The 27,029-nt window shown below is 44.4% G+C and overlaps 1 protein-coding gene across 10 annotated transcripts in view; it reads left to right on the top strand.

Moving 5' to 3' along the window:
• LOC137372031 (myosin light chain kinase, smooth muscle-like) overlaps nucleotides 1–27,029 on the top strand; it is a 433,121-nt gene that overhangs the window by 254,920 nt on the left and 151,172 nt on the right. For all 10 annotated transcript variants that reach the window (XM_068035330.1, XM_068035322.1, XM_068035326.1 and 7 more), the window contains one exon: nucleotides 16,965–17,102. In XM_068035330.1, the coding sequence (XP_067891431.1) occupies nucleotides 16,965–17,102 (138 nt within the window). The remainder of the gene's footprint in view (nucleotides 1–16,964; nucleotides 17,103–27,029) is intronic.

Below are 27,029 nucleotides of genomic sequence, written 5' to 3'. Positions count from 1 at the left end.
TATAAATTGGAGGGTACAATTCTAAAGGGAGTGCAGGAGCAGAGGGACCTAGGGGTATATGTGCACAAATCATTGAAGGTGGCAGGGCAGTTTGAGAAAGCGGTTAATAAAGTGTTACGACCAAGACAGGAGTAATGCACTGTTAATTCAGTCCCACTACTCCACAGGTCACAACATATCAAGATACTTAGCCATCTACCAAAGAATAGTCAAATTAGACACTCTATTTGTCCCCAGAATAAAGCACACCAAACCAGGTTTCTTTAAATAGCAACATTAACTATTTATAGGAAAAGAAATAATAAGTCTTAACTACTAACAAGATAAATCTATATATATGAAAAATTCCTTATTTCCTTAACCTTCATGCACACACACATACATTCAAAAAAAATGGTTAACTGGGGGAAAAGGATTTTTTGATTTACAACTGTTTCCTAGGAATAAAAAGGAAAAAAATAAAATGATTGCGTTTATCATGTTCTGGTAGGATGTTTTCAGTATGGTGAGGTGTCCCAGAGTCGGATAGTCAGATGCCACTCAAAGTCTCTCCAGGCGAGGTTGTTGAACAGTCTGTGATAGGTAGGTGTTCAAGGCAATTTGTCTGTAGCAGGCGTCACACAGTTCTTTCAGCAAAGGTGTAGCAATAGATCTACTTGGAGTTTGAAGCAGCAGTCTAGCAGTAGAAGCTTTCTTGAGTTTTCAGGATCTCCCAAAACACAGGTAGCCACAGGAACCACTCTTAAGGCAGGGATTCTTCAAAGACTGGAGGCAATAGGAATTTGCTACTTCTGACATATAGGGGTTTCGTCTCTGAAAAGCAGTCTTCCTCTACAGAGAAAAGTAACTGTTTTTTTCCAGGGTCTTTTTTCTCTCTCCAGGCAGATCACAGCCACATTTCAAAAGCAGGATTTCTTTTCAAGAGATGCAAGTCTTCCTTTACAGAGAGAGGTCTTTTTCTCCAGTCTCCAGGCAGGTTACAGGCAGATTTCAAGTGTCTGCTCCTTGTCCAATTCATTGGTCTTTTTCACAATCCAAAAGTGAAACTAACTTTAACAATCAAGTCACATGACAATCATAAATCTTGAGCTGTCATTCCACTGCTGAGTTGCTTGGAAAGAGGGTGCATTGTAGTTTGTGTAATTCACTCAGTACAAACCCACCAAGTTTCAGCAATCTATGTCCACAGAGAAAAATCCTTTCCTCAGTTTTTAAAAACACACAGAATTGTAAGCTTTCAAAACAAAAACAAAACACTTGTAACAAAAGCATGTGGAATCCTGAGCTTTATAAATAGGTACATGGAGTTCAAGAATAAGGAAGTTATGATAAACATGTATAAAACACTGGTTCAGGTTCAATTGGAGTATTGTGTCCAGCACACTTTCAGAAGGATGTGAAGGGATTAGAGAGGGTGCAGAAAAGATTCACGAGAATGATTCCTGGGCTGAGGAACTTCAGTTGCGTGGATAGGTTGGAGAAGCTGGGTCTGTTCTCCTTGGAGAGGAGAAGATTGAGAGGAGAATTGATAGAGGTGTTCAAAATCATGAGGGGTCTGGATAGAGTAGATAGAGAGAAACTGTTCCCATTGGCGGAAAGATCCAGAACCAGAGGACACTGATTTAAGGTGATTGGCAAAAGAACCTGAGATGACATGAGGAAAAACTTTTTTTACGAAGCAAGTGGTTAGGATCTGAAATAGACTACCTGACAGTGTGGTGGAGGCCGATTCAACTGAAGCCTTCAAAAGAGTATTGGATAATTATCTGATGAGAATAAATTTGCGGAGCCAAGGAGAAAAGGCGAGGGAATGGGACTAGATGAGTTGCTCTTGTAGAGAGCCGCGAAGTCAGGATGGGCCAATTGGCCTCCTTCTGGGTTGTAAGAATTCTATGATTCTATCACTAATGGTTGTTGTTAAAAATAGTTACACAAGGCATGGCCTTAACAGTGACCAGACTTTTACTTTTGCACAAGGTTTTCTCTGAATATTCCCCCTTGGACCAACGTAACCTCTAATTTTTTTTGCAGTGCACGGCCAATTTGTTTATTTACCCAGGCCCTTTAAATATTTTTGCATGGCCGTGCACATGCAGTAACTTAAAAGGGATGACTTGTGCACAGCCAATGGAGCTTAGAGTAAAGGCCTGCTCAGATCGGGAAAAAGAACCCGACCCGAACCCGACCAATCTACAGCGGACCCGAGCCCGACCCGACCCGAGCCCCTCCAATTTCTCCCCGAGCCTGACCCCACTCGACCCGACCCAAGCCTGACCCGATCATCCCTTTACTTACCTTCCAACTAGGAAGCCCCACAAAGCTGCAGCGCATGCGTGATGACGTCATAGTGACATCACTCACTCACTGCACAGATTCAGTTTCGTCCTGGACTCCCCGCTCAAGTAAGTTTTTTATTTTTAATACTTACCGGCAGAGCACTTACCGTGTGTGTCCGGCCCAACCTGCACTCGGCCCGACCCGAACCGAGCCCGAAAGCCGGACCTGGAAGAGGGGTACAACCCGACCCGAACCCAACACATGTCATTGGGTCCCGTTGGGTTCAGGTCAGGTAGCAGGCCTTTAGCTTAGAGGGAACATTGCCTTGGACCCTTACAGAGGAAACTTGTGCTTCCCCTCCATGCTACAAGCTGTTACTTTTCCTGGCCACCAGATGGCAGTAACCTCTATTCATTTCTAAATATGCTGCAATTTTCAGTCCCCATGGTCTCTCGAAACAGTCACTGTGCCCAATGGAGCAAATATTTCAGTGTCAACCAGGTGTCTACCTATGCCACTCTGCAGTTATGAATAATAGATACAGAAAAGTATTGTAGAGGCGAGAAGTAGGTAAATCTCAGCCAAAATACCTATTTCTCCCTGTAATGAAACATAGAAAATTGAGAGAACTCAGTGATGTGAGAGATTGGCACCAATATATGATAATGAATATTAAAATCGTTGATTAGACCTGACACTATTCTGTTTGACATTTTACAATTCCTTGCTGTTGTAGATTACAGTATTACTATTATTTTTCAGGGAAAAAGCTACTGTTGCACTAGTTCTGAGATAAATTGAATAATTTTCCTCAAGACAAACATTAAACCTCAAGCATAATATTAAATGTCATCAGTTGCGCTAAAATATGAAGATACAAATTTATCCCAAAAACACATTACAACGATTTAGTTCAGCCACCCACATTTGTTATTACCAGGATAGTGTTAATAGTTGAGCTTAAGATAAACAGGAGTGTTAGAACATTTCAATATAGCATTTATTTTAATGTCATTGCTGAGGATTTACTCCAGTAAACTGCAAAAAAATCTCTAATCGTTCAGGTTAGATTTCAAGCATTAAGAAAATTACTTCCATTTTTTAAATACCTCAATATTTTATTGGAAAATATGATTCTACTTTGATTTGTGATCCAGCATTTACCTTTAACTCTATTGAAGAAAAGTCTATGGAGAGCAACATTTCGATCAAAGTACTTTGGAAAATTATGAAAACACTCATTGCGATGTTTATATTTGATTAGATATGTAAATATTTCCTGCCCTCACAGGAGACCCATAGGGCTGGATTTTCAAATGCCAGCAGGACCGGGACCTGGTGCATGCACAAATTAAAAATCAGGCTCCCGGAGGTTGTCCCTGGATCCTGATGCCTCCAGGACAGTCTGCAATATCCAAACTGCCGACAGGTTGCGGGGTGGGGGGAGGAAATGGGGAACTTGCCTGCCTCCAACTAATGGCCCATGAAGCTGCTTTAGGGGCTTGTTAAAGGGCCAGCAGGTTTGGCACTGCAATTTTTAATGGAGATTTCAGCGAACCTGAACAGTCTGGTGCACGTTCGTGCGCAGCTGTCAGTTTTGCTGCGGGGTGAAGGAAGAGTCTTTCTTTTAAAGTTTAAACTTATTGGGCTCTCTGGTATCCTGCATCGGAACGTGGGCAGTACCTGTTTTGGCCATTTCTACTCCATCCCATCACTTTTTGCTGCTGGCTGTCTGAGGGGCTGCCTGCTTTTCTCTCCTGGTCGTAACAGCCACATAAAGAGATATTAGGTCAGATGACCAAAAGCTTGGTCAAAGAGGTAGGTTTGAAGGGGTGTCTTCAAGGAGGAAAGCGAGTTAGAGAGGCGGAGAGGTGTAGGGAGGGAAATCCAGAGCTTAGGGCCTAGACAAACAAAGGCGCTGCCACCAATGGTAGAACAATTAAAATTAGGGATGCTCAAGAGGCCACAATTAGAGGAGCGCAGATATCTTGGATCGTTGTGGGGCTGAAGGAGATTACAGAGATAGGGAGGGGCAAGGCCATGGAAAGATTTGAAAACAAGGATGAGAATTTTCAAATCAAGATAAATAGAGGTGTTGAGTGCAAAAGCAGGAAAGTTATGCTGAACCTATATAAAGCTCTGATTAGGCGCCAACTGGAGTATTGCATCCACTTTAGGAAGGATGTAAGGGTCCTTGAGAAGGTGCAGAAGAGATTTGCCAAAATGGTTCCAGGGATGAGGGATTTTAGTTACAAGATTAAGTTGGAAAAGCTGGGGTTGTTCTCCTTAGAGCAATGGCGATTGAGAGGAGATTTAATAGAGGTATTCAAGATTATGAAAGGCTTAGATAAGTTAGACAGGGAACAAGTGTTTCCATTAACTAATGGTACAAGGACTAGGGGACACAGATTGAAGGTTTTGGGCAAGATATGCAGGGGGAATATGAGGAAGAACTTTTTTATGCAGTGGGTGGTAATGATCTGGAACTTGCTGCCACAAGGGTGGTGGAAGCTGAGTCAGTCAATGACTTCAAAAGGAAATTGGATGGCCACTTGAAGGAAATAAATTTGCAAGGCAATGGGGATCGAGGTGGGGGAGTGGGACTGACTGGATAGCTTCGTGGAGAGCCAGAATGGATTTGATGGGCAGAATGGCCTCCTTCTGTGCCATAAATGACTAAGAGAATTCTAAGAGAAAAGATGTTGCTTGACTGGTAGCCAATGTAAGTCAGTGAGCACAGGGTTTATAGGTGAACGGGACTTGCTGCGAGTTGAGACACAAGCAGTAGAGTTTTGGATGACCTCAAGTTTACGGATGGTGGAATGGGGGAGACCAGCCAGGAGTGCAATGGAATAGTCAGGTCCTAGCGGTAACAAAGGCATGAATGAGAATTTCAGCAGCAAATGAGCTGAGACAGGAGCAAAATTGAGTGATGTTACGATGGTGGAAATAGGTGGTCTTAGTGATGGCACGAATAGGTGGTTGGAAGCTCATCTCAGGGTCAGAAATGACATGAAGGTTGTGAACAGACTGGTTTAGTCTCAGACTGTTGCCAGTGAGAGGGATGGAGTTGGTAGCAAGGGAACAGAGTTTGGAGCAGAGAGAGAAAACAATAACTTCAGTCTTTCCAATATTTAATTGGAGGAAATTTCTGCTCATCCAGTACTGGATATCGGATAAGTAGTCTGATAATTTAGTAACAGTGGAGAAGTCGAGACGGGTGAGGTAGATCTGTTGTTGTCAGCATACATGTGAAAACTAGTGCTGTGCTTTTGGCTGATGTCGCCAAGGGGCAGCATGTAGATGAGCAATAGGAAGGGACAAGGATAGGTCCTTGGGAGACACCAGAGGTAACGGTGCAGGAGCAGGAAAAGAAGCCATTGGAAGTGATACTCTGGATATAATTAGCTGGATAAGAATGGAACCAGGTGAGAGCTGTTCCACCCAGCTGGACGATGGTAGGGAGACATTGGAGGAGAATGGTGTGGTCAACCATGTCAAAGACTGCAGACAGGTCGAGAAGGACAAGGAGGGATAGTTTACCTTCATCACAGTCACATAGGATGTCATTTGTGACTTTGATCAGAGCTGTTTCGGTACTGTAGCAGGGGTGGAAACCTGATTGGAGGGATTCAAACATGGAGTTCCGCAAAAGATGGGCATGGATTTGGGAGGGACAACATGTTCAAGGACTTTGGAGCAGAATGGAAGGTTGAGATTGGGCAGTAGTTTGCAAGGGCAGTGGCATCAAGGGTTGTTTTTTGGAGGAGAGTGTGATGACGGCAGATTTAAAGGAGAGAGAGACACCTCCAACACCTGAAGAAAGGGAACCATTTACAATATCTGCTAACATGGGGACCAGGACGGGAAGTTAGGTGGTCAGCAGTTTAGTAGGAATAGGGAGCAGGAGGTGGGTCTCATGGACAAGATGAGCTTGAAGAGGGTTTGAGGGGAGATAGGAGAAAAACTAGAGTAAGATGTAAGTTCAGGTCTAGGGCAGAAAGAAGCTTTAGAGGGAGTTTGGCCCAGTGGGCTGGTGGAAGGAAGGGACAGGGCAGAGGCAGCTGATATGATGGTCTCGATCTTAGTGACAAAGAAATCCAGAACTCCTTAAACTTGTTGTTGGAGGTGAGGGTGGAGGAGAAAGAGGACAGGAATTCAAGAAGATGGTTCTCTGGTGTCAGCTTTGCACTAGCCTTGGAGCTGATCTGGAGCCATCCACTTCAGTAGAACATGTTGGCAAAGTAAGCAACATACCCTGCCAGCAAAAATGTTTTAAACAAAAAACTCATAACAAATACATTTATAATTGTACGTGTATATATGTTTGTTTGTGTACACGCTTACATAGTTATTGAGGGAGTACTTTAAACAAATATGACTTGTAAAACTGAAAATCATTTAGTATAAGTATTGAAAACATTTCACTGAAATATTTATCATAAAGATTAGCATCAGTTTGGATATTCAAGCTTCCAGTGACTGACCTGCTGTTCTGAATATGAGAGTTCCTTAGGAGTTAAATCCTTATGCTCACCACATAACACTTATTATCCGAGCTGCCAAGACTGCATTCAAATACCATAAATGGTAAATATCAACGGCTGAGTAAGGGTGTTCTTGAGTCTTTCAAGCACGGTCTCTTCAATAATAAAATAACTTATCCTTTGAATTGTCAGCTGGTCCCATTGTTCGATAGACAATGCTTTAAAATGAGAATGTGTTTGGATTTCAAGCACTGAATTAACTTACCATAAGTGCTTGCTGTTAGCCCAAATAAGATTTTATTTCCTCAGGCATCAACAGTTGAAAGTAACAGGATCTCCTGATAGCATTCTTTCGACGAGTTTCATTTTTAATGCTGGGAGATTCTATTGGAAATGAAAATGCCATTGCCAGTGAATGACTTAAGCTGCAGTATAGAGATTCTTCACTATTGTGCTGAACTGTTCGACTCTTTTGTTTTCATTTTTTAAATTAACATTTTTTGACATCTATTCCTCACTTATCCAAGGGAGAGATGTCTGTCCTAGAGAATTAAATGTTTTTACATTTTTTGTATTCAATGTCAATATGATGCAGTTCTACTTCACGGTCAGATGGAGATATAACCTCCCTTTACTCTGCTGCAAACTCTTAGAACTAGAAATTGTTTTGCATAAGTGACACTATGGAGACCTTGTGCCACTTATCGAGTGTGGGCCACACAGCTGGCTGCTTCCTACACAACACACACGGCATAAGGGATGAAGAAGGGCACATGTTGGTGCGTCTGCTGCACGTGCTGGAAGAGCTTGAACCAACGCTGCCCTAACGCCACACACCTGAATTGACTGATGTGATGCCAGGATTGAGAACTTCCCGGACAAAAGTCCAGCCCACAAATTCATACCTCACTCACCAAAGGTCAGGTGACAGTTGCACGAGGGGACCTGAACCTGTACTCGTTACATGGCCAGTCCACAAGTTGAACGTAAGGTGGTTTTCAATTACTTCTCCTTAGGCGGAATTGGTAGGAGCATGTGCTGGGTTCCTGGAGGTTTTTTTTTTTGCCAGTTTAGGGTTACAGCCAAGGAGGAGAGATAACTACCTGGCCCAAGTATGGGGCAGTTCTTTCATTACCTCCTGTCCTACAACATCACCAGGAAATGGAACAGAGAGGGCAGAGAGGGGAAGCTCTACAAGGAGGGAGAGCGAAGGAGGAGCAGAAACACAAGGATGCAGGGAGGAGATATCCTAGACCCCACATAACTGAATGGAATGACAAACAGAGGATTGTGGGGAAACGCTTCCACCTCAAACAACTTCCCCATCCCAACCTGAACCCATCAATCAGCACCCTCACATTCATTTCACAGTCTCCATCACAATGTTCCCTTGCCCAATATCCAGCAAAATGGCCACAAACAACAGCCTTCACAAACATCTTTATGCAACAACATATCCAGTTATATATACAACAATGAACTAAGCACCTTGTGTATTCCCTTAGTGCCTGTCTTGCGGATGCCATTGTCTGTCCTAGTGCTCCTACACGGTGCTACCCCATTTGCTGCAGCATGGCTGGTGGAAGGCCGCTGAATTTCACTGCCGGAGACTGCAGATGGCCTTGCGGGATGAACTCAAGCAGCTCTGGACCTTGAGGGGCCAGCTTCAGAGTGCACCACCTCAACATAGGTGGGCAGTAGGCTGGGCAGGCTGGCTGAGAGGCAACAGCAAGGGCACTGGTGAAGTGGCAGTGGTGGGAGCATGACTATTGTCATCCTGAGAGAGAACAGCAGGTTTGTGCTCCACAGTCCCACTGCCACTCCCACAGGGTGGCACCTCAGCAATCATGGTAATCTGTTGGAGGACAAATTGCTGGCCTGCTATGAGAACCTGTATGCCCCTTTGAGGACTGAGATTCATAGCTATGATGGGAGCATTCTGAGCTGCATGGCAGCAAACATGAATTTCATGGCCTCGGTCTGAGCTTTAATTGCAGCATTGAAACCTCGGGTGGATTCCACCTGAACTGCATTGGAAGCTGAGACAGCAGTATCATGGAATTGACCATAACTTACACGCAGGAAAGGATGGGCTCCAAGCTCTGCACAATGCCCTTTGCCATGTTGGAGCCAGACACCTCCCTGTTCCTAGACAGTAACACGGGGCTGTCTAACAGACCAGCTAATGCACCCAACATCTCAGTGTGCATGCCCATCTGTGTCCTCCTGTGTGCTGCCCCATGAAGGTGCACATCTGAGTCCCCTGCAGCAGAACTCATCAGCGACCTCACTCCCTGGGGAGCTGGCACACAAGCTTTCCTTTCCCCCTGGCCTGTCTACAGTTCACTCTTGCCCAGTGACTCACCATGTGCTGACCGCGACTCTATACTAGTCTCTAACGTTCACTCGGTACCACTATCTGAGCTGGTGGCTGCGAGTGTCACATCAAGTGATGGTGCTTCCTCATAACTTTTGTGGGGTAGCTCTTCCTCTTGCCTCTACTGAGGCTCCAGGTGGCAGCTCTTCTATATCTGAAAGCATACAAACTGAAGAGGAGGGTTGGGGGGAGGGAAGGAAAGCAGGAGTTTCATGGTCACATCATCTGTAGCTTTCACTTGATGCTACATCTCTGGATGAGTGAGAGGAGGGAGTTGTAAAGAGACATAAAGCTGTCACTTACCGTCATCCTAGATAGCCATGGGCTTCATTGCCTCCAACCCCATGATGCACAGAAGTCCAGAGGACTCAGGAAATGGATTCATGGATCCTTCCCTCCAGAGAAGGTGAGTGATTTCTGCCTCTCCCTGGATTTATGGGACCTTCTCCTGCAAGAGAGAGGGAAGACTGTCAGTGATTGTGTAATACTGTGCTTGGGTGCTGTGCCTGCCATAGCTGAACAGCTGGAGTTGTGTGGAGGTAGGGAAAGATGGGTGTGATGCTGGCAGCATTGATGGATGTGTGTGAGTGAGGTGGAGTTAGGCATGAGCCCTGAGTGCCAGGGAGTGCTGCTGGGTGAGTGATTGGGGTGTGGTGCATTGAGAGGTTATTAGTGTGGTAGGTATGAGATGTACTGTGAAGGTGCATTCATTCACTTTGGCCACCTATGTGAGGTCATTGTATTTTTTCCTGAATTGCTGCCACATCTTGGTGCCGTACTCCAGGTGTTCACCTCCCTGGCATTCCCTCTTCAGGCTGGGTCCTGTGGACTTCTTTCCCACCCAGGGATACATTGCCTACCTCCTGGAGTCCACCTTGGTGACCAGAGCATCCAGTGCGGCATCACGAACTGGGGAGCCCTCTCTCTTGCCTGCTGCGACATCCTTCCAATTTTTCAAAATTATTTTCCATCAGCCATGATTTCAGGTGTGCAGCCTCCCTTTAATAGGCAGGTAGATTCTAAGTGGAGCAGGCTGCCTGGAGATCATGGTCACCAAACAACGCTGCCGGTCGTCCCTGCTCTATGCAGAGGCCGCAGACAGCATGGAGAGTGCAGGAACAATGCTGTAGCCAGTCGGCCCAATGCTACTATCAGCCAAATTAAATGGGTAGACGAAAATTGTAACCTCGATTTCAACAGGGGCAAGCAGGTCTCGAATCATGACCTCCCTGTGCCCAAAAACCAGGGCAGACCAAATTCCTAGCCCCTTACTTCAAAAAAGTACCCTCTACTGAACCAGCCTTTTTTTTCATTTCCCATATTATGGGCTGATTTTGGTTAACCCGGAAGTGGGAGCCTTTGCTGCTCATCACGTGTGCAGTCAGCCCACCACAATCATGAGGGTGGGTGGCCAATTATCATAATGGAGGCGTGGGGCCCATCCAGGAGCTGAATACAACGTCAGATGACTCCAGAGCAGGTGTTGGCACAATATTTAAAGCTCTTCCAGTCCTGCTTTCATTGCTGCCTTTGAGTCATTTACGCTTTGTTGATCGCTGCTGAACCCAGCGTTGGAGTGACTTCTGGAACCCCCGCCCCCTGGAGAAGGCACCACAGGATGGCAGAGGCAAGACAGCAGGTGGCCTCATGGTTTAGCAATGACTCCCTCGAGATTCTCCTCCAAGCTGCAAGGGATAGGCGGGAGGTCCTCTTCCCCAGGGATGGCAAGCCTGGATGGAGATCACAGAGGAGATAAGCAACCATGAGATCACCCGCCGCCCCCCCCCCCCCCCACCTTCCAGCCCCACCATGAACATGGGTGCAGTGCAGGAAGAGAGTCAACGACCTCCTTTGTTTGGCCAAGGTGACTACTCCATACCCCTCCTTTTTAGGGATTGCATATGGCTACGCAGCAGGAAGCAGGACTTTGGGAGGGAGGCAGCACAAAGACGCTGGCAATGGTGTTAGGCGTCACCCCATCCTGACAGATGCAAGGCTGCATTTCGTCCACAGGCCACCTTCTTTCAGAGCTCACCCCCATTATGGCCCCTGAGAGCGGAGGATTTTGTTCAAGTGTCATTCTCTTTGTTTTCTGATATCCGTAATGGAAATGAAGGTTGAACGTGTGATTGTTTATGTTGAGTAGATTTCTGTTTTGTACTGTAAACAAAATATAGATCCTTCTATCATGCCCTTATATGGAAGGAGAATGGGAGTCATGGATTGCAATTAGATACTCTAAATGATTACAATATCACTCACTCATCAAGGTTGCTATTACTATACTCTGGAGTACATTGCTCAGTGAGATAGCATGAACGAGTTATGTGAGTTACTTTAGGCCATTTTTATCATGAAGGCTCAATGTTGACATTTTGAGGTTAATTTACTAAAGACCCATGTGTTCTTGTTGACTTTCCCATGTGATATCATCTTTTATATGTGATTTATAGTTCCCAGACCCCTTTGTGAATGACAGCACAATAAAACCCAACATGTAAAGCCAATGAATCAGCAACACAAGTACACGCTATGATGTCCAGATCTTCTTAAAACTTAATATTGCTGCAAAAGAGATTAACATACCTTTTCCCTGGTCCACTGTTTCAGGTTTACTTTTTTGGGAGTTAGGTGAGGCCTTGTGAGGAACATATAAACTGCACTAGCAAAATCTTGCAATTTTGTTCATTGTTTTGATTTGTCGTATACTCGGTAATACTTCAGAATAATATACTTGCATTTTTATCACTGAAAACAAACGAAGTTTGCTTCATACGATTGATTCAAGCAAATTGTTTTCTATGATGAAAGATTCATATGTTAGGGGACACCGATTCATGAAGTTTGACGTAAAGGGTTCAGTCAAATGGAATAATTTATCAGGAAAAGCCTTTGAAGCAAACAATATATACGAGCTCAAGTCAACACTAGTTGGCCTAGAAATTCAGGAACAGGATCCAATCCCTGAGCCTGAATGATGAGGCCCGAGTTGCCCCCAATATTGGGCCTCAGACTCATTACAGTGGACACTGTATCTGCTAAGTGCTACCTGATTATCAAGACTGAAGATCAAGCTGCTGCTGGCATTGTAGCGACCCTCAGGTAAGTGAGGAAGGATGGATGATTGGGCATCTGACCAGTGGGAGTGATCAGTGGCTGGGGGGACGAGATCGAACGTTGTGCAGGGGGCAGTGGGGGGAGTGATCTGGCCTCAGGTTGGAGGAATCAGTGTCTGGGTCGAAGGGATTAGTGGCCAGTTTGGCAGGGGGATCAGTAGATGGCACGGGTTTGGGGGTGGGGTGGATGCGGTGGCAAACTCTGGTTGCCAGTTTCATCACATGAGCTCCTGCCTCTAACAGCATTGCATAATCAAACAGTCTTATTTGCCATTTCCAATATTTACATAACTAATAAACAAAAGTGTTCAAAGCATATAAAAATGCACATTATTTTAATGCCCTCCATGATTTTCTCCTGGGCTGCTTGCAACAGTGCCAGCTGGAAATTTGCATGTTCTACCTGTCCGATACTTTGGGAGCATAATAGGTTGTTCAGCACACAAAAAAACATGTGCTGCACAGTCACATTTCTACGATGGAGTTTTAGTGTAAACAGTAGGAATTAAGGGATTTGGTCAGATGAAAAAGAGACAAGCCTTGTGACATGGTTCCGGTTCCCAAAATATGTCTTGTCCTACTACAAAACCTGCAAAAAGCCCATGAGGGATTCCGTTTTTTATTAATCAGATTTGACCTTCCTTCTTGTAGACAAAGTCTTTCTTTTCTGAAAATAACTCTATTCTCCTCTAAGTCTTCACTTTATTGTGGCTCATGGTTGTTGCACTTTGGGCAGGGAAGATGCAGACACATTTCCTTTATCTGTGAGATACTCCTTAACTATCCATTCACATCATTCACATCCAGACACTGGAAAAATAGACTGCTCTTCAAATATTGTATAAATATTCAAACAATAAACGAAAACATTCTATTCTAGTATCTGCTGAAGATAATGTTAAAATACTCCCATACTGAAAAAAGTATGGAAAACAGTTGAAAGCAAGCTGAAGTCCCATTTCAACTGGCATTAAAGAAACCCATCATGATATAGGGCGGCACAGTGGTGCAGTGGTTAGCACCGCAGCCTCACAGCTCCAGCGACCCGGGTTCAATTCTGGGTACTGCCTGTGTGGAGTTTGCAAGTTCTCCCTGTGTCTGCGTGGGTTTCCTCCAGGTGCTCCGGTTTCCTCCCACATGCCAAAGACTTGCAGGTCGATAGGTTAATTGGCCATTATAAATTGCCCCTAGTATAGGGAGGTGGTAGGGAAATATAGGGATGGGTGGGGATGTGGTAGGAATATGGAATTAGTGTAGGATTAGTATAAATGGGTGGTTGATGGTCGGCACAGACTCGGAGGGCCGAAGGGCCTGTTTCAGTGCTGTATCTCTAAACTAAATAGGATAAATATTGAAAGTCAATCTTTTCTCTCTAAAATATCCTTTCCTTTAAGAGTGCCAATTGGCTGATAACGCTTGTGTATTGCTTTACATATTCATTGTATTCCCATTCCTTGGGTGAGCATGCAGTCAAACACTCCTATATATCTTGAAATTGTCCATTGAATGCTCTGTAGTGATTAATGTCCTTGAGCCTGCTTATTCAAGCACTATCTGGATTGTGAGTTTCAGTCTGAATAGTAGCAATTATGAATGACAGAAAGGATTACTGCACTGCTATGAAATCAACTTCTGAATTGGGTCTAGTTTATGCCAGCACCAAAGTGAAATGCATAAATCAGCCATTCAGCTGAACTTAGGTCCAATCTAACCTCTGAAATGAAGAAAGTATTACAAGATGTAAATCAATTGATGGAATTTTGCAGTACAGAAGCAGGCTTTTGGCCCACAAAGTCCGCAGATGGCTTTCTCTAATGAAGTCACTGAGGGCTGAATTTTATTCTAATTTTATTTTATTTTCCCGGTGGCAGGCTGAAAAAACGGCTGCCCGCACGTGCGAATGTGTGTCACCGTGCTGCCACATGGCTACCGCCTGGCAGTTCAAGATAATACGCTGGCCGGGCCAACCCCCACCACCATCACGCGGAGGGGCGGGCTCTCTGACGTCGGCAATAGCACCAGCTGCCTGTGTGCAGGTGCTAGCGCCATTTTTAAAGGGCAACCAGCCCTGCCGGGTCATTTAAATTTTTAAAGGGCTACCCCCTCCCAATGTACTGCCAATAAATCTATTGCCCCTTCCCCCCATAACAATTGAATTCAACATTTGTCCTCTCCCCACCCCCCGCAAAACACTTACCTTCAACATTTGACCTTCCCCCTAAACCAATCAAAGTGCAGAGGTCTCCCCTCCCTACCCTCTCCGACACTAGTAATTTGCATTAGAGCCCATTTCCCCCCCTCCACTGTAGTTAAAATCATAAATTCCCCCCTTCTCCACCATGGTGCCGCCTGCTTTCCCTGGACGGGAAAGTGAAGGCACGTGAGTGCCAGCCGCCGCTCGGAAGATCACAGCCTGAAGGTAAGATCACTGTTGATTTTAATTAAATGTATACATTTCATTAATTTTAATATGTTAATCTGGTCCTGTCACCCAGCAGCAGGGCGGGGGGGGCCACCATGGAGCCTCACCACGGTGGGAAGATAGTGCCCAGCATTCCCAAGGTCGGGCTCCATGGCGGGCCACTGCCGGACCGATCTTCTGGACCCCCACGCCATGGAGCCTGACGTTGGGAGCTCACTAAAATCCTGGTCCTAGTCTTATCCTACTCACCTCCTTGGTCCCCATTCTCCTATAACTTCTTGGTTTTCAAACTACAATGTAATTCTTTTATAAAATTATTTATGGATTTTGTTTAAACAGTGATTTGTGGCAGAGAGTGCTTCTTTCTAATCATTCTGTCTGTAAAGAAATACTTTAAAAATCTCTTACTGCGTGACCTTTATATGCAAGATTAATAGCGCATATTTTGCTGGAGTGCAGCATCTCGCAGTGTGCCCCATTAGTTAGATTTTGTTCTTCATACATGTCCATTGCAAATTGCTGAAAGTGCAAGCTGATAACAGGGTCAACAGGGCGTGAATGATGTGACCAACATCCTATCATCTTAACAAATGAGATATGAGGTTAACAAAGGAAACAGTAGAATGATGGTTAAGAAAATGGGGTGAATTAACTTTAACTTTCAGAAATCTCTAAGAACATTTTACTACCTGTTGAAACAAGACTCCACCATTTCAGTTGTTCCCTTTCTGGCCTGGAGAGTTTGAGAAACATAAATCTCATCATTAAAATCATTAAAAAGGTCCTAAGGGCGTTAAACACTGGTCCTAACTTTCTTTGGTTGGTTTAACTCATTTGTAACAGCAGAAATACAACAATTTCTTGAAATTCATGGGGAGGTTAAAGGCAAACCATTGTTTTCACGAGGCAAACGACGAAGCTATGCAAATCCTGCAGCAATTCCTTTGCTCCAAATTGCTGGACAATTTACACACTAATAACAGTCTGCACATTATTTTGCCTGAGAATCCTGACCTGGTAGCATATCTGTGGTTAGAAGGAAGAGGATTTCTAGAGGGTTGTTAATACAGGGGTCAGACATAGTAGTTGCAAGAAGCTGTTAAATTTTTTATTCATTCATGCAATGTGGGCGTCGTTGGCAAGGCCAGCATTTATTGCCCAGCGATAATTGCCCTTGAGAAAGTGCTGGTGAGCCGCCACCGTCTGTGTGGTGTAAATACACCCAGAGTGCTGTTTGGGAGGGAGTTCCAGGATTTTGACCTAGCGATGATGCTGTAACAGTGATATATTTGCAAGTCAGGATGGTGTGTGACTTGGAAGGGAACTTGCAGATGGTGGTGTTCCCATGTGCCTGCTGCCCTTGTCCTTCTAGAGGCTGCAGATTTGAAAGATGTTGTGACACAAACTTGCAACAAGCAATTGTTATCCTTTACAACTTTTCAAGCTGCTGCTGTTCCTCTTTCTTGCCCATGGGGTCCTTTGTCCTCTGGAACATCGAGGAGGAGGCCTCTTCATAAGGCAAAGTTGTGCAACATGCACTACACCAATCTGATTCTTAATACCAAGCCAGCCTATATTACTGTATCTGCACTCCTAATTTCCAACCTCGTACAGCTCCAGATCAATGAAGTTCCTTTAACATGCTAATGATGTGTTTGGTGATATTTATGGTGAATGAGTGCATTCTTCCAAGGTTTAGTTTGCTCTTCTGAGCTTACTTAACCTGGTAAGGCCATTAAACTTTATTTTATGGGACTCAGTTGCTATGCTTGCAAGTTTGCCTGTGGGGACATTGATTGCACGAGCTATTTCTTCCATTACCCTTCTGGAGCCCTTGTTGGAGTTTGCATTACTCTGTCTTCTACATCTGTTTATTCAGCACCACTTCATCGGAGAAGCTGTTGACTCTCTTCCCCTCCACAGACCCTCATGGATATGTTTTCTAGAGACCTTTATGCTCTGCAGCCAATAGTTTTTGGTGAATGGTTTTCTCTTTAAGATGCAGCAGGCCTTTAAATCCTGCCGTTGCATGCTAGTTTAGCCCTACCTGGGCAAGCTCCCAATCAGTTGCGTTGTTGGACCCTGAAGTTTGCCCCAAATATTCAAATTAGGCTGACCTCAAAACTACAGCACGGTCAGCCCACTTCACTCAGGATGGGCATGAATCATACACTGCCCTACTTCTGCTCAAGATTTCACCCATTGGAAAGTCTCTTAAAACAAATTCATGTAAATGCCATTACAGTTGTTTTGTACAGAGCTTACAGATTTTATTTTGTAAACAGAAAGAAAGACCACCAAGAAGACTGAGGGTGCAAGTGTTGAAGATTCCAAAAGGACTTTTGCCCCGATTATCCTAAAGGATCTGACTGACTTGAAGGTCATGGATGGTAGCCAAGTGAGAATGACAGTGGAAGTGGCAGGTAAGGCAATCATTGTGGACAAATAGTACTGAACCCCATCACATGCAACCTCAAGAAAAGAGACCAGCATCTAGAAAGTCCGCTGGGAATGCGCCTGTGGCAGAACTCTATTGCTAGCCCTGCCATTAGTTAGTGGGTCTGTGGAGAGCCCTGCAGGACAGGCCTTTGGCAATGTGGGAGAGCATCTACAAAATCCACTGCCAAAGACTCCAGAATGTCAGTGGTAACTGGACATCTGGGGGCAGAGGGGAAGTCGGGGGGAACGTCATTTGGAAAGGAGTCTGTGTGCCCTGAGTGGCCTCTAGATGAAGGGAGCTGCTACAAAAGCCCTGAAAAAATTCAAACTCCTGACTTTACCCCCAAGTGGGCCTAATTTCCACTCAGATTGGGCAGGTACCAGGTAGGCATGCACCAATGGTCCCTATTGAGGACCTAGGAGTGGGAAATCGTGGCTTATGAAGTCCCTGCCCTTGACCCTGCCCCCATTGCATCAAAGTTCCTTATGGGAGTAGACAGTGCTTCTTCCTTCAGAAGATCACACAAGAAACTGGCTGAGGGTTGGGGGGACCCAGCATATCTGAGTTTTGAAGAACCTGTCGGATTACCCATACAATTGTGTAGCTCCGATTTTGTATGTCAAATTAGAATGGTTCATTGGCATTCATTTTTTATATTAGTAAGTACAGGAAGCATAATAAGTTTAACTTGCAATGAAATACTAATGATGACTGCAGGGTGTCTTCCTGTTGGTCACAAAGAATTACTTTCTTATTTATGCTGCATAATGGGTATTGAGGTGCACTTGTTAAATTTTGTGAGATTTTGCTGTCGAAGTTCAATATCGTTGTGCCCATTTTATAAGCATAATTGTACTGAATCTGGAGAATTAGAGATATGCACACTTGTGGTACATTTATGCCAACATTGAGGGGCTGACCTGGACTAATTTTCTAAGTTAGGTTTCTCCATCTCCTTTGAATCATCTTGCTGTACATGGAAACTTCTCAGGGAGTAGCATCTGGAGACTGGTTGGCTGCATCAAATGATTAGGCCAACCGACTGATCTTAAAGGGTGTTATTCACCCTTAAAGGGGAGTAGAGGAGTGCTACAGCTGAGTGAAGGTGGAGGAGCAGTGAATATTTTGCAGATGTGCGTAACAATTGCCAAGGGAACGGCTCGGGCTTTCACTAATGATGCCTTGGAGATCCTGATAGAGGAGATGCAGTGAAGAAAAGCAGTTTTCTTTGAAACAGACAACTACCCACTTCTGAAAGCAGAGGCCCAAGCTACCTAGGCAGAGGTCGAGGTGAGTAAATGAGGTCTCAAGATCTGCTGGATCTTGGAGCTATTGAGAAAGAGCTTCAGTAGCATCAAAAGAAATGTCAATGTAAATGTAATTAAGTTTGCCTACATTTATGTTATTCCTTCGTACAAGATGTGTCTTCATTACAACAGTTCATTTGTTGCGACTTCAGGGAGGTTAACAGCCAAGCTAGTGCATAACCTTGTTCCTTTCGTTTCCCAGAATCTGTATGTCATATTTCCAGTGAGGGGAGGGAGGTCAGTAATTCCAAACAAATCAATCCACAAAACCAGGATCTGAACTCATGGAGTAGTAAACATTCAGGGCAGTGAGTGCTGCTTCTATCCGCACTCCACTTGCAGACAGCTTTATAAATGTTTATAGTTGAAGGCTGCCCGCAACCATTGGGAAAGGACCAGGCCAAAAGTGGGCCAGCAATACTGACGTTGCTGACAACATAGGAGGAGCTAGCCCTCACTCTTTCGACAGGAAGCTGCATTGGCGAGCATGAGGTAGGAGTCATTATGCTGCCATCCAGCAACTATTTGCTGTGACCCATCAAATTGAGAACCTGTTTCAGAATCCTAGAAACAGGATCAAAAATTGCTACTCTGCTGCTTGAAGCACTAAAGATTTTACATATTTTTGAAGCCATTAACTTGGGGATCCATTGTAAAGCATACTCTTCTTTTCCTGTAGGATATTCCCAAGATGAGGAGACCCATGTCGTTTTGACCCCAAGCATTTCACAGCAAATTGCATCAAGTATGCCCCCTGCCCCTAGCTCTAGCAGAAGTATTAGCACTTTACAGTTCTCAGTTAGTGAGGAGATTCCTTTGAGGAAGGAACACTGGGTGAAGTACAAATCCCACAACGGAAGAGGAGGTGAGGTGGAGCAAGTGGAGACAACAAGTAAAGAAGGAAACTGAGCTGACTAAGCTGCGAGCCCATGCCATTTTCCAATGAGCAAGTGATTGGTATTCTATACTGGACATGCCTTCAGACAGGAGCAGAAGACATTATCAATATTCTTTCAGGCTGCTATAGCAACCTGCAGCAGCCATCAAAGAATGCGCAATAGTGCAGCACTGTAGTGCTGTGGATGAGATTTACTGATATTGAAATGAACAGAGTTATCCCACAAATTGCACAAACTTGCACCCAGATGCTTTAGACACAAGCATTCCAATGGAGCCATGACACCCAACAACCGCTTGCCACCACAATTGTTGTTTGCCCTTAGGAAGCATATCATACAGGATTATCACAAAATAAATGGAGATTTTTTTTTTTGTCTGTCCCTTGTCTGTTGATTGTAATTGTGGCAAGGTTGTAAGTGCTGGTATAAGGCAGAAGAAGACAATACCAGTTAACTAATGGGAATGTATGTCACATTAATGGAGACTTGAATGTTTTTATTTTCATAGTACAACTACAGATGACCAGGAACATTTACTAGATGTAGGTGGCACACAAGGAGTTTCACTTCCAGCCTGCACATCAGCTCCCTCTGTGTAGTCTTCCTCCTTCTCCTGTTTCTGGGGGTGTGTGTTCCCCATACTGCTACATGGCTGGTCCTCTTCCGATTGCCAAATTGTGAAGCAGGCAACAGATGAGCTGCGGGGTTTTTTTCATTGGGAAAGTTCTAAAGATATTTTCCGTTGTAATTTCCTCTTGATGTCTGTCACTTGCTTTGTGCATTTGTGAACAGCAGACAGGCTGCTTTGACTGATGTCCCTATGGCAGCCTGGAGGATCAAGCAGTATAAAAAAATGATACTGCCACTGTAACAGGGAGTGACATAGCAGTCATTGATATAGTTTGAATATAAGCGTGCAGCAGATAACTGGTGAAGCAGAGAAGCTGGCAACAGATCTCCGATGATGTCCCCAGGTACAACTGGCATGACCTATAGACTCAGGCCCTGGGGTTTGGCCAGGAGCACACAGAGCCCTTGAAGTGCCATTGCACCTACAGATGGTGTCCCCTCGTGAATTTTTTTTTTCCTTCCTCATTCAAGTCATGTAGCATATTTGAAATACCCAAAGAGATTCTGATTATCCAACCTTGTATCTTGTGAAACAGCTGTCTGTAATGGCTAAACTGCAGGCAATTGGCTGTTGGTAAAATCTAAGCTGCAGAAAAGGAGGCCAAAAATAAAGGTTTCTCGGAATCTTCTAAGAATCAGCAAATAATAAGCAAACACAACTTACTTTAAGTACTTTTATATATCAGCCCTGACCGCTTCCCAGCTAAGTGCCCACTTCTTACAGGCATGGGCTGTGCCCGTATCAAAGCAATTTGGCATAGGACATCATTTGAATAAGTTTTGTTTGTAAAGTGGAGTTTCACATGGCAACACCAAGGCCTGCATTTGATGCTGAAAATTGGGAACAGTGTGAATGCAGTGTGCGAGACTGGAGTTGTGATTTTATGAACATGACCATCACCAAGTGAGGCTTCAAACCACCAGTGGAAAATCAAGGTTGTAGTATTATAGATAGAATGTATGTGAGAAGAGGCTTCCAGAGTTTGAAGGCATTGGTAAACAGAGGCAACTATGCAAAGAAATGACTTAAGTACGCAAATTGTGAGGAAAAATATCAGCAAGAATGTTCATGTAAAAAATATCATAGATCAATCAGCAGGCTGAATTTTCGCCCCGCCCTGCAGCAGAGGTGGGAGGCCCTGAAAATACCGGCACTGGGCAGCATTTCACTTTCAAGACACTGTTCCCAGCGCTGGCAATGATCATCAGCACTACACGAAACCCACACAACACCCAATTGAGACCATTTAAAGCAGTTTAAAAGCTCGTTAAGAGCATGTCATGGTTTGAAGTTAAAAATCTTTAAAGGGACACATGGGTTACCCGTGCCTTCAGAGACTGATCAGCTGAAGGGAAGCAGACAAAGAGTGGGGAGCCAGTCATGGCTGCCCAGAATACCACGCCACCCACCCATAAGATGGTCAGCTGTGTAATGTAGGACTGGGCACATTGGTAAGGGGGTGCCCTTGGCACTGCACAGGAGGCAGGGAGAGTTGGCACAGCGCCTGAGTTTTGAATGGGGTCGTCACCCCTTGGTATCACGGGGGTAAAGGAGCAGGGGGCAAGGCTGCAAAAGACAATTGGGTGGCCACTGGCCCAGAAGGAAGGCTACAGCTGGCAATGGACGCACCACTGTCAGATTTTGGGTCCTTGGCCATGAGGGGCAACACCCTCCACAGGAAGGGCAGAATCCCCAGCATCAGGAGGGCACGGGAGAGGAAAGAGGGGCAGGAAGGCAACAGAGGCCAAACCCTAAACACAGGATCTACTGCCGAAGATGGAGTTACCTGGAGATGACCAAGAAAAATACTTCAGGCGACTACGACTCTCCAAGTGGATGATCACAGATATCTGTGCTCACGTCGCCAAAGATCTCACACCTCGAAGCACTGGTTGCCCTGCCCTGCCAGTGGTCATAAAAGTCACTGTGGCCTTGAACTTCTTCATTTATGGCTTCTTCCAAGGATCAGCTGTGGACCTTAGTGGCATCTCAAAAATGGCCGCACACCACTGCATCTTGGTAGTCATTGATACGGTCTTTGTCAGAGCTGGGCAGCACATTTATTTAATGACAGATGCGGCATCGCAGGGACAGCGGGCATTGGGTTTCGCCACCATCGCTGGAGTCCCCCAGGTGCAGGACAACATTTTGCACCCATGTGACCATCAAGGCAGCCAGTGACCACACACTCAGATCCATCAACAGGAAGGGCTTCCATTCCCTCTGCAAACACAACAAAAGCTTCTTCCATGTGTGCACTTGATTTCTTGCAACTGCCATGACTCCTTCATCCTCCAATAGTCCCCATTGCTTCAGATCTTCACTCCAACCCCCAAAGTCTGTGGTTGGATCCTAGAGGACAAGGGCTATTCCTTGAAGACATGGCTACTCGCCTCTCTACGGTAGCCCCATGCAGAGGCGATATAACCAATGCCACCTGCTCAGTAGGACAACCATTGAGCAGGCCATCAAGCTTCTGAAGATGTGACTCCCTTGCCTGGACTGGTCATGTGGTGCCCTCCAGTATCCTACTGCAAGGGTCTAGGTCATTATGGTGGTCTGCTACGCTCTTCATTTCATGGCCCTCCAGAGAAGTGTGGACCTTGAGGACAATGAGGCCCTGGAAGGAGACAACTCATCAGGGCAGGAGCAGGAGGTGAGAGAGGGGGAGTAAGAGGAGGCAGAGGGAAATAACCCTGAACAGAAAGGTGCCGCTGCTGCATGACAAGGTAGCCTCCTCCTGTCACCCTCCGGGATAAGGGCTGCCCTGCACCAGGTGCCAGGCCTTCAGCTCTCCTATGACAGCTCTGGATTATTATCTGAGCCACATGCAAATTGGCATAGGGCAAATAAGATTAGGTAAATTATTGCGTGGCTCAAAGACTGGTGCAGTAGAAGTGGGTTCCAGTTCATGGGGCGGGTGTTCTAGGGGGCCGCATAATGAGGGAAGTAGAGAGGGTTTTAAACTGAATAGTGGGGGCAAGGGATCAAATTTGGGAAGATATGGTAAATCAAGGAGCAGAGACAAGGCAAGAGAGAGAGAGGTATTAATATGGGAAATGATAAACTGACTATGACAGGAAGGGACAGAGCGTACAAATCTAAGAGTAAATCAACAGATAAGGCGAGAGGTTACAAAAATAATAAAAGGACACAACTAAAGGCTCTGTATCTAAATGCACGTAGCATTCAAAACAAAACAGCTGAACTGAGAGCGCAAATAGAAATAAGTAAGTATGGCCTGATAGCCATCATAGAGACATGGCTGCAGGACAACATAGATTTGGACTTGAATATTGAAGGGTACATGGCATTTAGGAAGGACAGGAAGCTAGGAAAAGGTGGAGGGGTAGCTCTGTTAATTAACGATGGTATTAGTGCAATCGAGAGAGATGACCTAAGTTCAGGAGACCAGGATGCAGAAGCAGTTTGGGTAGAGATGAGAAATCATAAAGGCAAGAAGTCACTTGTGGGAATGGTATACAGGCCACCTAACATTAACCACACTGTCAGAAGGGGTATAAGAAAAGAAATAATAGCAGTTTGTCAGAAAGGTACAGCGATAATTATGGGGGATTTTAACCTACATATAGACTGGAAAAATCAGATGGACAGAAGTAGCCTAGATGAGGAGTACATAGAATGTTTTCAGGATAATTTCTTGGAACAATATGTTCTGGAGCCAACCAGAGAGCAGGCTATACTAGGCCTGGTATTGTGCAACAAGATAGGATTAATTAATGACCTCATAGTTAAGGCGCCCCTAGGTAGCAGCGATCATAATATGATTGAATTTTACATTCAGTTTGAGGGAGAGAAGAGTGGGTCCAAGACTGGTATTTTAAACTTAAATAAGGGCAATTATGAGGGCATGAAAGCAGAGCTAGCTAAAGTGAACTGGCAAATCAGGTTAAGGGATAGATCAACAGAGATGCAGTGGCAGACATTTCAGAATACACAGAAAAGATACATTTCAACGAGAAAGAAAAATTCCAAGGGTGGGACCTGCCATTTGTGGCTAACTGAAACAGTTAAAGATAGTATCAGATGTAAAGAAAAAGCCCATAATTGTGCAAAGATGGGGGGCGGGTCAGAAGATTGGACAGATTATAAAAAACAGCAAAGAATAACTAAAAGATTGCTCAGGAAGGTAATAAAAACAAGAAATGCTGGAACCACTCAGCAGGTCTGGCAGCATCTGTGGAAAGAGAAGCAGAGTTAACGTTTTGGGTTAGTGACCCTTCTTCTAAGGAAGGTAAAATTAGAGTACGAGGGAAAGCTAGCTAGAAATATAAAAACAGATAGTAAGAGTTTCTATAGATATTTTAAAAAGAAAAGTTAACAAAGTAAGTGTTGGTCCGATAAAAAATGAGTCTGGGGAATTAATAATGGATAATAATGAGATGGCAGATGAATTGAACATATATTTCACATCGGTCTTCACTATTGAGGATACAAGTAACATCCAAGTATTAGCTGGACATCAGGAAATGGATGGGAGGGACGAACTCAAGAAAATTACAATCAGCAGGGAAGTGGTACTGATCAAATTGTTGGAGCTGCGGGCTGACAAGTCCCCGGGTACTGATGGATTTCATCCTCGGGTGTTAAAAGAAGTGGCTAGTGAGATAATTGGTGCATTAGTTTTAATTTTCCAAAATTCCCTAGATTCAGGGAAGGTTCCATTAGATTGGAAAATAGCGAAAGTAACTCCTTTATTCAAAAATAGAGTGTGACAGAAAGCAGGAAACTACAGGCCAGTTAGCTTAGCATCTGTCTTAGGGAAAATGTTAGAAGCTATTATTAAAGACGCTATAGCAGGGCATTTAGAAAAATTCAAGGCAATCAGGCAGAGTCAACATGGTTTTGTGAAAGGGAAATCATGTCTAACCAATTTATTGGAATTCTTTGAAGAAGTAACATGTGCTGTGGATAAAGGGGAACTGGTGGATGTATTGTACTTAGATTTCCAGAAGGCATTTGATAAGGTGCCACATCAAAGGTTATTGCAGAAAATAAAAGCTCATGGTGTAGGGGGTAACATATTGGCATGGATAGAAGATTGGTCAGCTAACAAGAAACAGAAAGTAAGCATAAATGGGTTATTTACTGGTTGGCAAGATGTAACAAGTGGTGTGTAACAGGGATCTGTGCTGGCGCCTCAACCTTTTACAATTTATATAAATGACTTGGATGAAGGGACCGAAGGTATGGTTGCTAAATTTGCTGATGAGACAAAGATCGGTTGGAAAGTAACTTGTGAAGAGGACATAAGGGGACTACAAAGGGATGTAGATAGGTTAAGTGAGTGGGAAAAGACCTAGCAAATGGAGTATAATGTGGGAAAGTGGGAAATTGTCCACTTTGGCAGGAAGAATAAAAAAGAAGCATATTATCTAAATGGTGAGAGAGTGCAGAGCTCTGAGATGCAGAGGGATCTGGGCGCCCTAGTGCATGAATTGCAAAAGGTTAGTATGCAGGTACATCACGTAATTAGGAAAGCTATCGTTTATCGCAAGGGGAATCGAATACAAAAGTAGGGAGGTTATGCTTCAGCTATACATGGCATTGGTGAGACCACATCTGGAGTACTGTGTACAGTACTGGTCCCCTTATTTAAAGAAGGATGTAAATGCGTTGGAGGCAGTACAGAGAAGGTTTACTGGACTAATAGCTGGAATGGGCAGGCTGTCTTATGAGGAAAGGTTGGACAGGCTAGGCTTGTATCTGCTGGAATTTAGAAGAGTAAGAGGCAACTTGATTGAAACATATAAGATCCTGAGGGGTCTTGACAGGGTGGATGTGGAAAGGATGTTTCCCCTTGTGGAAGAATCTAGAACTAGCGGTCACTGTTTAAAAATAAAGGGTTACCCATTTAAGACAGAGATAAGGAGAAATTTTTTCTCTCAGAGGGTCGTGAGGCTTTGGAATCTTCTTCTTCAAAAGGTGGTGGAAGCAGAGTCTTTGAATATTTTTAAGACAGAGGTAGATAGATTCTTGATAAGCAAGGGGATGGTAGGTGGAAATATGAAGTAATCAGTTCAGCCATGAACTTATTGAATGGCGGAGCAGGCTCGAAGGACCGAGTGGTCTACTCCTGCTCCTAACTCGTATGTTCATATGTATGTATGTTTGAATGTTTCCTTCTCATGCAGTGGAAAGCTTTGGCACAAACTGCAAATTTCAGCCTCAGTGATGGCTGCCATGGGAGTCTAAATGAACCCTCTCCATTCCCACTTCCACTGGCTCGAAGTGGACAGGAAACCCGTCTCCATACCAGTTAAGGGTTTCCTCACACAAAAATCTTAACTTTAATCAATTTCCCACCAGAGCTGGGTTTCTGACTTGAAAACAAACCCAGCTCCTGTTTCCCACCTCCATGGTGAAAATGCAGCCCAGCATGTAACAACTATTGCTGACCAATAATAAAATGAATTCTAAAACTAGAGTGGGGAAATTCTGAACAAAACATTTTCCAGTTCCACAACAATTTTGGAAGGAAAAAATGACCTATTTTTGTAGAGTTAAAGAAAAAAAAATCTTGCATTTATATAGCACCTTTCACGGCCTCAGGATGTTCAAAGTGCTTTACCACCAATGAAGTACTTTTCAAATGTATTCACTGTTGTAATGTAGGATACGTGACAGCAAATATACACACAGCAAGCTCCCACAAACAGCAATATGATAATGACCCGATAATCTGTTTTTGAGATGTTGATTGAGGAATAAATATTGACCAGGACACTGGTGATGACTCCTCTGCTCTTCTTCAAAATAGTGTCATGGGTTCTTTTACGTCCACCTCAGAGAGCAGACAGGGCCTCGGTTTAACGTCTCATCCAAAAGACGCACCTCCGTCGGTGCAGTATTCCTTCAGTACTGCACTGGAATGTCAGCCTGGATTTTTGTGCTTAAGTCTCTGGAATGAGACCTGAACCTAGAATCTTCTGATCCAGAGATGGGAGTGCTACCAACTGAGCTGCAAAAAAGATAAGAAGCTGCGTGATTCAGCTGCTGGGTAGAATCCCTGTTTTTCACCAGCTTTTTAATTTTATTGTTGTCTGCAAAAT

This window comes from Heterodontus francisci, chromosome 7 (genome assembly GCF_036365525.1).
Source record: "Heterodontus francisci isolate sHetFra1 chromosome 7, sHetFra1.hap1, whole genome shotgun sequence".
Lineage (NCBI taxonomy): Eukaryota > Metazoa > Chordata > Chondrichthyes > Heterodontiformes > Heterodontidae > Heterodontus > Heterodontus francisci.
This window is presented reverse-complemented; position numbering and strand designations above follow the sequence as displayed.